General features: G+C 47.0%; 1 protein-coding gene across 1 annotated transcript in view; it reads left to right on the top strand.

The window, feature by feature from the left end:
• The window catches only part of GARNL3 (GTPase activating Rap/RanGAP domain like 3), a 141,901-nt gene that overhangs the window by 104,901 nt on the left and 24,414 nt on the right, over nt 1–12,586 (top strand). The window contains exons 16-21 of the mRNA XM_045790907.2: nt 34–149; nt 1,988–2,092; nt 3,138–3,212; nt 6,467–6,578; nt 11,495–11,593; nt 11,935–12,051. Of these exons, the coding sequence (XP_045646863.1) occupies nt 34–149; nt 1,988–2,092; nt 3,138–3,212; nt 6,467–6,578; nt 11,495–11,593; nt 11,935–12,051 (624 nt within the window). The remainder of the gene's footprint in view (nt 1–33; nt 150–1,987; nt 2,093–3,137; nt 3,213–6,466; nt 6,579–11,494; nt 11,594–11,934; nt 12,052–12,586) is intronic.

The following is a 12,586-nucleotide window of genomic DNA, read 5'->3' as shown; positions in this document are numbered from 1 at the left end:
TTGTAACTCCCTGTATAACTTGATTTATTTTAGTAATTAATGGTGAAAAAGCCACTTTGGAAACCCCAACATTTGCCCAGAAACGTCGGCGTACTCTGGATATGTTGATTCGATCTTTATACCAGGATTTGATGCCAGATTTGCATAAGGTAACCCTGGGTCCGTGGTCTTCTTCCCTTCTCATGGGTTTGAGTGGAGAACTAAGCCCTAGCGATGAGTCCTGGTTAGCAGAGCATGGGAGTCATCTCCATCTCTGCTGTTAATGCCAGGCTGTGGCCACAGGGCTGACGTTCGTTCTTTCATTGTTGCCACGAGAGAGTGTTGAATGTCCATATGCAGGAAAGTGATTTTCAGAAATCACAGGCCCGCGGAAATGGAAGTGCAGGCTGGGGGCATGGGTGTCAGTCAGCAATCCCCGGAGCATTGACGAGTGCTTTTTTGGGGTGGCTGTCCTTGGTGGTACTACTCAACATTACCAGAGCCACAGAGCTGATGGATAGGCAAGAGTGGGAATTTTGGAGAGAGACTGGGAGATTTTTAAGGATATCTGGGGATTTACTGGCTAGCCCCATTTTTGGGCACCTGAAACAAGCATTTACACTTCCTGCAGATTTGCTTTGTGCCAGACGCTTCCTAGGCTGAAGGTATCTCCACACTGATGAGACCCAGCGCCGCCTCAGTGCCTTGAGGGGCACCCGGGCTCCTTGGAGGCCTCCAGACTCAGTGTGAGGTCACCAGATGCCATGGGCTCTTAATGCAGAGTGAAAGCATTGCTGTTCAGAAGCATCTCCTGCCTTTGACGGGGAAGCACAGAACAAGTAGAGAGACTCCCCTAGACTCCTTGCATCCCTAAACTCCAGCAGAAGGCACTACCAGTGATGCTTGTAAATAAATGGGGAGTTGGGTGTCAGGTGCTTACATGCAGAGATGAAAACTATCATAATGAGCTGGTGCTCATATGGTCCTTTCCCTTGGGCACAGTGACCACCACCATTTTATAGGGTACCCCTTGATTTCCGGCTGGCGGGTACACCCTAACTACTCGCAGGGATTAGGCCAGACTAACCCCAGGGCACTAAAGAGCAAGCCATAATCGCTAATCTGTCCATTCCTTTTTTTCCCCTAAAGTCAGGGAGGGGTGCAGAGAGGGTGGCGAGATACGGACACAGTGCCCCTCAGGTCCTAGCTGCAGCATGGCTGTCTGAGGCAGGCCTTCCCCAGCCCCCAGATGAACCCAAGTCCCCCTGTTAGATGCTCTCCAATACTGTATGTATGTCCCCTTCATAGACATTCTCCCATGTGCCAATCGTGTAATCAGTTCCTCAGTCTTTCTGGCCATTAGACTGTGCTCCACGAGGACAGGGACTGTGTTTCACACCCCCCACATGTGCCGGAGTAGTGGGCGTGCGGTCAGGACTTGCTGACTGAAGGAGTGTGCACGTTCTCGGACTATACCCTGGGAGAGAACTGTCATTTACTGAGCGTGTGCCCAGCGCCTTGCACGCACCCCCTCGTGTAGTCTTCATCACACGCCTAGGAGATGGGTATTAGCCATGCAAAGACGCCTAGACTCCAAAGTTAACTCACTTGCCCATTGTTACCGCAAGGGCCACGGAGTCGCATGGCTCCAGAGGTACGGGTCACATAGAATTCCGTATGCCTTGTTCCGGGGAGGGGGGCGCTCTGTGCGAACAGCGTCCCTGGAGCTGTGCAGGGTGGCGGCTCCATCACGCTGTTGGAAGCTAGTAAGCCCTGGAGCTGCTGGGGTGCCTGATTCCAAAGCACCGGCTCTCCAGCTGTTGGCCTTCTACCCCCGGCATCTAGCACAGACCCTGGCCCATGAGTGACGCTCCATGGATGCTTCTAGAGTGACCGGGTATAGAAAGTTGAAATAGCATTTGGACAAATAGGTCTGTGCATTAGGAGAAGCCACAGGATGAGACTCAACAACCAATTTTGGAACGCGTAACTTGTTTTTCTTTTCTAGAACATGCTCAATAGACGATCTTTTAGTGACGTCTTACCAGAGTCGCCCAAGTCCGCACGGAAGAAAGAGGAGGCCCGCCAGGCAGAGTTTGTTCGAATAGGACAGGTAGGTTTTCTTCAGAAGCCTCTTTGGCAAAATGTGCAGTTGTGAGCCCCATCCACACCAGATGGCCTGCCTGCGAGCAATTTCCTGTCTGCGCACTCCCGTGGGAGCTCTGTGATTCCTCTTAAGGTTACTGTGGAAACCACGAGTGAGGGTTTTGATAACTGCGCAAGCGGGGTTCTCTGCGGGTGGGAGTGGGAGCAAAGCCTTCTGCCGAAGAGGGAGTGCTGCTTCCTCCAAGTAGGAGGCCGTGAGGCCCAGGCGGGGCTCCCTCTTGTAAGGGGAGCACGTACCGTTTGCCTCCTTCCTGGGGGTTTTCTGAAGAGTGAGGAGCCCGTGTAGGAAAAGCACCTCGAACTCCCCTGGCAGAAGTAAGCCCAGAGGGGTGCTGTCCTCCAGGCCCCAAGTTCCCACCCTGCTGCTTGGGCGCAATCCTCAGAGTTAGGCGCCTCCCACCTAGCATCTTATTCCAGATTTCGGAGGACATCTCTCCCGCTTTCCTCACTCCCACGTGATGTTCCTATGGCTCAGTTCTGGGAGGTGACACAGCTTTCTGTCTTGATCCGTTGTCACATCATGGAGAAGGAGGAGGGCTGCCAGCTGCGGCTCAGATTCCGACCCAAAGGAGAGAACCAAGCAGGGTGACCCAGGAAAGCTTAGGGGCAAAAGTAACTTTGCGCCACACAGGTGCAGTGTGACAGGGGCTCTCCGATGCGGGTCCTTGTTCAAAGGCACCCGGACTCTGCTTCCCGAGATTGAGTCATCAAATTTGAGGAGGGACTGGGGAATGTTTTCAGCCTCCCCGTGTAGGAATCACTGCACTGAGCTACTGATGAGTTGAAATGACAGGATGGGGTCGTTTGGGCTGGGACGTTGTCAGTAGGCTGCATTCCTTGGCTTCAATGAGAGGGCAGTGTGGGAACCTGAAACTTTAGTCTAAAATTACTCCTGTTTTATTAAAAAAAATGTTTTTCAAATCACAATTGTCGAGCCTGCTGTTCTTTCACTGCCTGGTAACAAACTTTAAAAGAGATCTCTGTTCTGTAAGGCACTAAAACTGAAATCCATTGTGAGAGGGGATGCTCCGTCAAGCTTGGTGGCTTCGGGGATCTGTAAAAAAGAGGTGAGTCGATGATACTCTTAAGTTCATCTGTGAATGACCTTTTTTGTCAGTGACGTTATCACAATTCTTCGACAGAGATTTGTGGGACAGGAGGGAGACGGGCTTGGCTGTTGCAGGGTCCCCAGGGAAAGTCCCAGAGGAAGTTGAGTAGCATTTAGGGAGAGCCCCCAGTTTCCGGAGTATGCATGTGCTTTTGCGTGCTGAAGTGGAGCAAGCTTCGGGAGCAGCCCCGGTCAGGCAGGCGGGCCGAGCAGGGCTCCTCAAGCCACGTGTGCTGCAGATCGCCTGTACGGACGTCCCGACCAGGTGCACGTTCTGATTCTACGGCTCTGTGGAGGAGTCACGGTGGTGCATTTCTGACAAGTTCTCGTGGGGTGCCTGGACACACGCCACAAAGCTCGAGGGCTGTGTTTCTCAAGCTTTTGTGTGTATGACAATCACCCCTTTTGAATTTCTGATTCAGTAGGTCTGGGGTGAGCCCTGAGAATCAGCATTTCTAACGAGTTCCCGGGCGATACTGATGCCATTGGTCAGAGGACCACAGCTGAGAAACCACTGCTTCATTCAGTTACCCAAGAAATTATGTGGCCTATGTATCTACTTCTCGTTCCCACTTTCCTTGGGAAAAAAAAACTAGGTGGTAATCAGGAAGAGGAAACACTAAACTGGTTGCATAGGAACTTACTATTTGCATGATTTTGTATCGTAAAACAAATCTCTATGTCCCTGATGATGTCTGTGTTCCAAATACGTGAAAGTTAGTTAAAAGGAACAAACCCACAGACAGTGCGTCGCTAGAGAAGTGTCCGTTATAAAAGCAAAAGAATTACGAATGCATTTACTCTAGTGATAAAGGTATAAATGCTTTGTGTCTGACTTACGGAACCTATACACTTCAAAGTCTGGTTTCAGGGAAATGATGAGCTCAAATACAACTGATGCTAGAAAACCACAACCAATTTAGACCAGACTGATGGCAAAGCATCTTTTCCAAAGGTTGCATAAATTCCCACTATCGGCTCGTTCGTGTGAATGGTAGAATTCGCAGTGTTGCCAAAAGCTCTATAAATGCCAAATTCTAGCAGGATTTAGTAACCTTCTTGGTAAGAAGATCTTAGGCATACATAAAAATGAAAGTCTGTGGAAATGTAACTTGTTCACCAGTGAAGAGCAAAGAAAGAACTTCCATTTTTTCTATCCATTCAGAACCTACTATTGGGCCACAGGCCTTCCTTGGAGAAACACTGACCTAGAGGCCCTCACGGACTTCCACGCAGCTGCCTCCGCAGAGGCCAGAGTCCCACATGCTGCTCCCAGAGTGTTTTATTTCCAAAGAAAAGGCTTTGTCAACCTCCTAGGCATCCGTCAGTTCATGCGCTGTGTTAACGTTCTCAGAGGCTCCAGCAAGGAGTCCTACACTTAGGCCACATCCTTGCCCTGCAGAGTCTGCACCAAGCCGCTCACATGGCAGAAGGGAGTCCAATGCAGTGGCAAATGCCATCAGTCCTCAGAGTGGAGCCTCTGTGAGACCAGGTCTGAGTTTCTATAGCTGACACTTCCTACGTGATGTCCTCAGGCGACCTGGAGTCCCTGGCCCCTAGAGAACCCAGGAAAGCAGCGGACACCCCCCCAAACACACAAGCCCATAAAAATGTACAGGTGGCACTTGTACACAACATTTTGAATACAATTTCAGGGCTTCACACCCCTCCTGAAGCTCTCTATGGATCCTCTAGGACCCTCAGATCTTCTGGGTTAAGAACCTGTATTCTGCATAAGTGTTCTAAATTCAGAGAACATTTTGTTATGAAAAGTCGGTTTTTATGTCTTGGTGTTACCTAATGCTCAGATGTCTGTGTCTCTCTCCCAGTTGGCATTTATAGTGGTTTTGCTTCTTGATATCCTCCCACTATAAGTCACAAAGTCAGAATTTCCAGACATCATCTTAGGGAAATGCCATTCCAATTAATGGCCTGCACTTGTGTAGCCCTTTCCAGGTTGTAAAATGTCTTCAGATTCTTTGTGTGATCTTTCCAGAAGGGCCTGAGCCTCATCTTAGCGATTAGAAGATTTCTTTTGAGGCTTGTGAGTTTCTTAAAGGGACAGCACACGTTTCTAAGAGAGCAGTAATACACACAGTATTTACCCTCATCCCAGATGACACCAGGGAAGGTGACCTCATCGCCACCCCTTCTACTTTCAGTAGGCAAACATGGACTCACTCACCCAGTGCACACACACACACACCCATGTGCATACACACTCATGTGCACACAGGGTCTTGTACCACCCCCAGGGGGCACGTCTGATTGAGAGTAAAGGTGCAAATGTAAAACTTTGACTTGTCCCTGAGAATTCCAAAAACGTCTTTGTCCTTTGAGGCCAAGGCTACTGGCTCCAGGCATCCCACGCAGCTCGGGGGCAGCCGTAAGGGAGGGCTAACCCTGATTCCGGAACCAACCGTAAGACCTAGGGGAAGAGTTCAGGTGGTATGAATACATCGTGCGGGGAGCATGAGTAGGTTTCAGGCAGCACCTTCCATATTCTTACAAACATGTTATTTTTTTCTCTAAGATTTTGTAGCCTTAAGTGAGTCAATAAGCATTTTTATGTTAAGGCTGTATCAACTTCTTGCATTGTGCATGACTTAATGATTTTACTGACTCAGCAACACAAATCTGACTTTTTTGGAGAGCTACGTGGGTCTTCCTTTGGTGATGAGCTCATGTGAAGTCTGTAAAAAATAGGCAGCAACTGGTCCAACTTCAGATATTAAGGAAAAATATTTGCTTAGAAGACATTACCAATGCTTTGTTGTCTCCAAGGAAGATTATTACATATGGAGACAGGTCATGGTGCCAGAAACGTGTGACTTCCCTCTTTTCCTACTGCATATGTATTTGAAAGGAGACTTTTCTTCCTAAGAAAGGTAACTGAGGGTCTCCTGGCTGGCTCAGTTGGTGGAATGTGCAACTCTCGATCTTGGTGTCATGAGTTCGTGCCCCATGTTGGGTGTAAAGATTACTTAAAAATAAAATGAAAGATAGGAAAGGAAAGGAAAGGAAAGGAAAGGAAAGGAAGCAAAAGAAAGAAAAGAGAAAGAAGAGAAAAAAGAAAAGAAAAAAGAAACTGAGTGCAGGCCCCTTTAGCTTCCTGAGTTGCGGTCGCCAGTGGCGTTCTGTACATTTCCATCCTAGGGCCTCGGGGTATTCCTTCTGGCGCACTTACTTCCCCATGCTTTTGTTGCCTTGCAGCCTTGGGAGCCCCAGTGTTTCTGCAGTAATTTCCCTCATGAAGCCGTGTGTGCGGATCCCTGGGGTCAGGCCCTGCTGGTTTCCACTGATGCTGGCGTCTTGCTTGTGGATGGTTAGTGAGTAGCTGCTCCTTCAAATGTCTTCGTTCGTGTAATGGTGGGACTTCTAAGATGAGTGACAGCCCGTCAGCTCTCTAAATAAATGTGTCCTCAGCAGTGAGGTTAGCAGAGTTTCCCTTCCTTACAAAATTAACCCCTTCTTTTCAGGACAAGCAGAGGGAGTATTTTCTGAACGAGCAAGCCGGAGGGTGAGTCGTGCCTGACAGGTTCATGCCTTCCCCAAATCCGATTAGTCCGTGGACGTCAAATGACCCGCACAGAGAATCTCCGTTTTGGCCAATACTTATCATGATTCTAACATTTTACCTTAAATCAACAAGGACACCCTTGTTATTTGGAGCTCCTATCTCAGGGATATGCCCCCCCCCCTTTTTTAAGACTTCTGATTCAGAAAGTATTTGGTGTCCAAAACAAATAAGAATCTTAGATAACCCGGTTTTGTTGCATATAAAAAGAGAAGGATTTGATGGGAAGACAGATTTCAACTTAATATAAAGTCACACTTTTTGACAATCAGTGTGCCTGGGGAGGTGGTCTGTTCCCTGTCACCGCAGATGAGCCAGCAGTGGGACATGCCCTTGGCAAGAATGCTGTAGAGAGACTTCCCCTTCAGATGGGGATTTCATTTAGACTCGAGGACTATGTGGTCCCTTCCAGGAGGAGGCCCCTTTGGATTTTTCCAGACTCCTGATGAATGATAAAGGGTCTAAACACTGGTAGCAAGTCGTCTCCTGGGGCTTCAGAGGGAGGCGTAGGCATAGAGACAGTGTCTTCCACAGACACATTCTCTACGGCACAGACGCAGGCTGCCCAGTCTCGGTTACCATACTGATGTTTTATGAAATTCCTAAACTCCACCACTGAGAGTGACATAATGGCCTAAAACTGTGACATCGTCCCATCCTTGGCCACAACCTTCACTTCCTCTTCCAACCCGGTCAGTGTGTTTCCTAAGTGCCTGCGATGCGTCGGGCCCTTGGGAAGTGGAAGTAGGTAGCTTCTGTGGGGAAACAAGAAAGGCAGACCAGGCTTATAATGGACTTATTTCTGACTTCATCTGTTACTTTTGATGTATGTTTCCATCGTGTGTCCATAACATAATTATTTAAATGTATGTATATTTATATATATACACACATATATAATTGTATATATAACCTATTTATTTACTAAAAGGCAGATAATCTAAAATTTACAAGTTGAGAATTTAAATTAAATAATTTTAGAAACCACAGAACAATTAGAGAATCTTTGTGATCTGGAAGAAAACTGAACCTCTGTGAGCTTCAGATTTCTCTGAAGAGGGGGCAGTTTTTTAAGCGGCTGAAAACTAGTTTACAATAATGAAAACAGACAAAATAAACAAAATGGGAATGATGAGCATAACTCCAGGAAGGGATTGTAGAGATTATGAGTACCCATGCTCAGTGCTTAGGTCAGTGTCTGGCACACAGTAGTAACTTAGTAAACAACAGTTACTATATTTAGGATATCCCTGTGAATGCGCTAGAAAGGTAACAAAGTCCATAGATTTTTGCCAAAATGTAACCAAATAAAATAATTTATTTAAAAATAAAACTTTAGACTTTAGACCTTTAGTCTCATCTCTTCATTTTATGGATGAAGAAACGAAAGAAATGATGTGTCTTGCCCAAGATCACACAGCTGGTTAGTGGCCCATCTGAATCTGGAACCCAGAGGTGATTCCTAATCCAGCACTCTGGTCACTAAACCAACTACATTTTATTAAAATCAAATTAAACCCTACCCGTATTATTGTCTTTACCTTAACACAGGGTTCGAAAAAATACAGTCCTGGGAAAATAATTATGAGAAATGTTTTGAACGAAAGGAAGTTATATTCTAGCTGTTTGTTCTTTTTAGGAACGAGAAAATATGCTTTATAATGGCTCTTTGTAGGGCTTGTCTGAACAACAACACAATTCTATTTGCGTTGCTTCTGTTTTTTTTAAATGTAAAATCCAAACCAAGATTACCAAGTCCCCTTCTGAAGTTTTCATATTTATGGATCTAAAATTTAATGGAAGTGTTAAATACAAGGATTCCCGTGATGTGCCAGGAAATTCTTTTCTTCCAACTTGAGGGAAGTCGTCTGACACAGGTGGTAGCCATGTACAACCCCCACGAGCTTGGATTTACTTCTCAGATTATTGTTTTCTTTCCCTGGGTTTGCAGCTCTGCTACCCTATCTGCTTGTGTAAGAAGAGAATAACCCTTAGGGCTTTCTTTGTATTCCTCATTGTGCTTTGAAGCCAGAATGCTCTTATTATTTCTTTGTTTACCTTTTTCTTGTCGATACTTAATCACATTATGAATCGTTTCCATGAGTGACCGGGTTCCACTGTATCCCATTAGCATCTGCCTAATTTCATTCGACCTACCCCCTTGAGAGTCTGCTTCTGTCAAGGTCATTATTAAAACTCAAGATCCTTTGTATTCTAAGTGTAGCAAAAGCTACTTTGAAGGGAGACTAAGTGCGGATGGAAGATGCCATGAGCATTTGTTTTGGGTTTGCATAGAAAAGCCAGCTCTAAAAGATCACTGCTTCATAAAGAGATTACAAGAAGGAAAACACTGCTACGAAGGAGTCATTAAAGTCACGTGTCACTTCCTCAGATCCTTGCTTCCTCCCCCTTCCTGTGCCGCATGTAAACCCGTTCAGCCACCTGAGAAAGATTTGATGGAGAATAAATGCTAATTTATTCTGTACACAGGTGGGCTGCTACACAGTAGCCCTCTGTCTTAAATGTCAAACGAAGCGCTTCTGTTGTTTATGAGTATTCCTTACGGTTGTACGGTGGCCCCATCCATCCACGGGGGTGCGGTGCTGCTTTTAGGCTAAGAGTCCAGGCTTCGTCCCCACACGGACCTGGGTTCCACATGTTCAAGACGTGACGCTGGACAAGTTATTAGCACCTCTGAGCCTGAGGTCCTCGTCTGTTAAATGGGAGTATCAGAAGTTCCTACGTAAGAGGGTCATTGGGGCATTTCAGTTAATAACACGTGAAATGCTTAGCTCTGAGGCCTGGCACGCAGGATATCTTCCGTGTATGTTAGCTGCTGTTCACAAAATGAAATAACAGGGCGCCTGGGTGGCTCAGTCGGTTAAGCATCCAACTCAGGGCTCCGGCTCAGGTCATGATCTCAGGGTCATGATCTCAGGGTGGTGGGATCGAGCCCCGTGTCAGGCTGCCTGCTCAGCATGGAGTCTGCTTCTCCTCTCCCTCTGCCCCTCTTCCCACTTGCATTCTCTCTCTCTCTCTCTCTCTCTCTCTCTCTCTCTCTCAAATAAATGAATATTTTTAAAAATGAAATAAGCAGGGGCGCCTGGGTGGCACAGCGGTTAAGCGGTTAAGCGTCTGCCTTCAGCTCAAGGCGTGATCCCGGCGTTATGGGATCGAGCCCCACATCAGGCTCCTCTGCTATGAGCCTGCTTCTTCCTCTCCCACTCCCCCTGCTTGTGTTCTCTCTCTCGCTGGCTGTCTCTATCTCTGCCGAATAAACAAAGAAATCTTAAAAAAAAAAAAATGAAATAACCATAGTTATATAGTCAGGTACGACGATGGGTGTTGGCGTGATCATCCCATGTTTTGAAAATTCAGGTCTGCCCCCAACAGAAGCACAAAGCCTGAGAATCAGTTACTCTGATGGAGGCCTGGGGTAGAGGAGGGAGAGTGGTTTGATGGGCTAGCATAGAATTTACATTTGCAGCAATAAATGTAGGGCAGGTAGAGCAAAGCCCTCTGTCTAACAAAAGCTTAGCAGGCTCTGTGCTCCCACAAATCCAGAGCCTGCACAGGCCTGCAAGGAGCAGGAGAGCCCTCCCCTGTGAAGCAGTTATCAACCCTGTCCAGACAATGAAAGCTCTGCTCTCACCATCCAGGGAGGAATGAACCAACCAGACAGATTTCTAGAAGAGCCAAGACCCTCAGGGCCCCATGCACCTAAATTGTAGCCAAAGAAACAAAATCAGACTCACAACAGAGCACTTGAAGACCGAAATGTCAAACACCGATACAGAATACGCCACTTATCCAGCCTGAAATGTCTACACCATCCCAGGACCTCTTTGCCTTGCGATGATTCTACGTCAAGCTCAGAACAGACCCTTTGCTTATGAAAGAGGCTTAATATTTCTTTTGGCCCTCTCTGTCCTGGGGACCCCCAGGAACAAGGTATTTTCTAGCAATTTAAATTCCCAATAAGTAAACTTAACAACAAATCCTACATATATCATTGCCGTGTCTTCCGTCATCCATTTACCTGACCTTTTTCTGAATGTTTTCATTACAATTAGCTTTTCCTGTTATTTGGGCAACTTAGTCTACCTTTCTCTTATTTTTGTCTGAAAAGGAGATTTCATATTCCTCTGTGGAGAGATACTGAAAATGTAGAGGTAAACTCTTGTTGATACGGATCCAGGCATGGAATAGGGTGTGTTTCTATTTGTTTCAAATACAAAAGGAAATTTTAATTTTGCTTTCTGGAGAGATACACAAAATAATCTAAGAAGTGATGTAATTTCAAACATTACATAAAAATAAGAAAATACTTAAGAGAAGTGACTGAGCTTTTTTTTTCTTTTTTTTTAACTTGCTGTTCCACCATTTGGTACACCGCCAGTAAAAACTGGGATGGAGAGATGATGCGTTTTCTTTGATGAATACTGAAGAAAAGAATATGGTTTCTAGGCCCTGCTGCTCTGCTTCCAATAGAGAGGAAGGAATGTCAGTCCTTCTCCGTGGGCTGAGAGAATAGTGTTTGACCTTACGAACGCTCTAGAAGCTGACGTTCTTTGCCTGGAGAGAACTGGGGTCCAGGACCACTCACAGGCACGTTTTATAGCGTGGGCTGGGTTCAGTTCTGGGAACCATGTCTCCTCTTCCAGATGACCTTCCATCAGTGCCCGTGTTTGACAAAACCCTGCCGGTGAAGCAGATGCATGTGCTCGAGACTCTGGACCTTCTGATCCTCAGAGCAGACAAAGGTGATACTCCCCTTCCCGGTGGTGTCCTCTGGGAGCGGGGGAAGCAGGTAGCCTTCTGTGGCCGACCGCAAGGATCACAGTGGCATGGGTCGTGCCAGCTACTGCCTTGTGGGTGGTCTGTGCTCAGGGTCCCCAGGGGGCCCTTTGTTCTCTGAGGGGGGTCGGTGAGGGGGAAGGGTGGGGGGCACAGCCTTCATTGCACTGTTGGGTGGAGGCAGTGTGGGGTTTCTTCCCAGTTCTAGAACACCTCAACTCCTAGTTCTGTAGCAGTTGCTTTCCTGCACAATCCGCTCTTCCGGTCTTCCCGGCCATCTCCTCCTGCACCTTCTTTATCTCACCAGGGAAAGATGCCCGCCTCTTTGTCTTCAGGCTCAGCTCTGTGCACAAGGCCATCGAGGGCAAACAGGCCGTGAAGAGCAAGTGTGACTGCAGGGACAACAAGCTGGAGAAAACAAAAGGTGACCGCAGTCTTCGTATTTTGGTGGTTTCTGTTCAATTCTTTTTTTTCCTCAGACTGCCCAGATTTCACTGGAAATAAAAATGCGTGGGAATTTGATTTTATTGGTTTGGTTTTTACTCGGAAACATCACCAAGATAGCATCACTGTTCCCCTGAGAGAAGCCTGAGAGGTAGCCCAACATGTGGAGGGCTAGAGGAGAGTCTAGGCCTGGCGTGACGAGGCTTGAAGGTAAGTTGAGTTCTGTTCACAAATCTGCGAAGAGAGACTTGTAGCCTCTGGTTCCTGGAGCTCCGCGCACCTGTCACTTTAATTCATATGGTGTCATGGGTGTGAAGCTAAGACCACAAACTCTAGAATACAGGGAATAGGACTTCCTTAATTTTCCTGAAACTCAGCCTAACTTGTATTTCACATCTCCGTTTGCCTGGTGGCCGCAACGTTCTCAGGCACTCCCCTGGGTTATGCTTAATTTCCAGGGTCCTTAGGTGTTGCCACACTGTCGAGGCCTGGGCGCTTCCAGGCCCCTGTCACGT

This window comes from Ursus americanus, chromosome 18, assembly GCF_024610735.1.
Source record: "Ursus americanus isolate L20-20 chromosome 18, mUrsAme1.1.p, whole genome shotgun sequence".
Taxonomy (NCBI): Eukaryota; Metazoa; Chordata; class Mammalia; order Carnivora; family Ursidae; genus Ursus; species Ursus americanus.
Note: the sequence above shows the minus strand (reverse complement) of the source record. Positions and strands in the feature narration are given on the sequence as shown.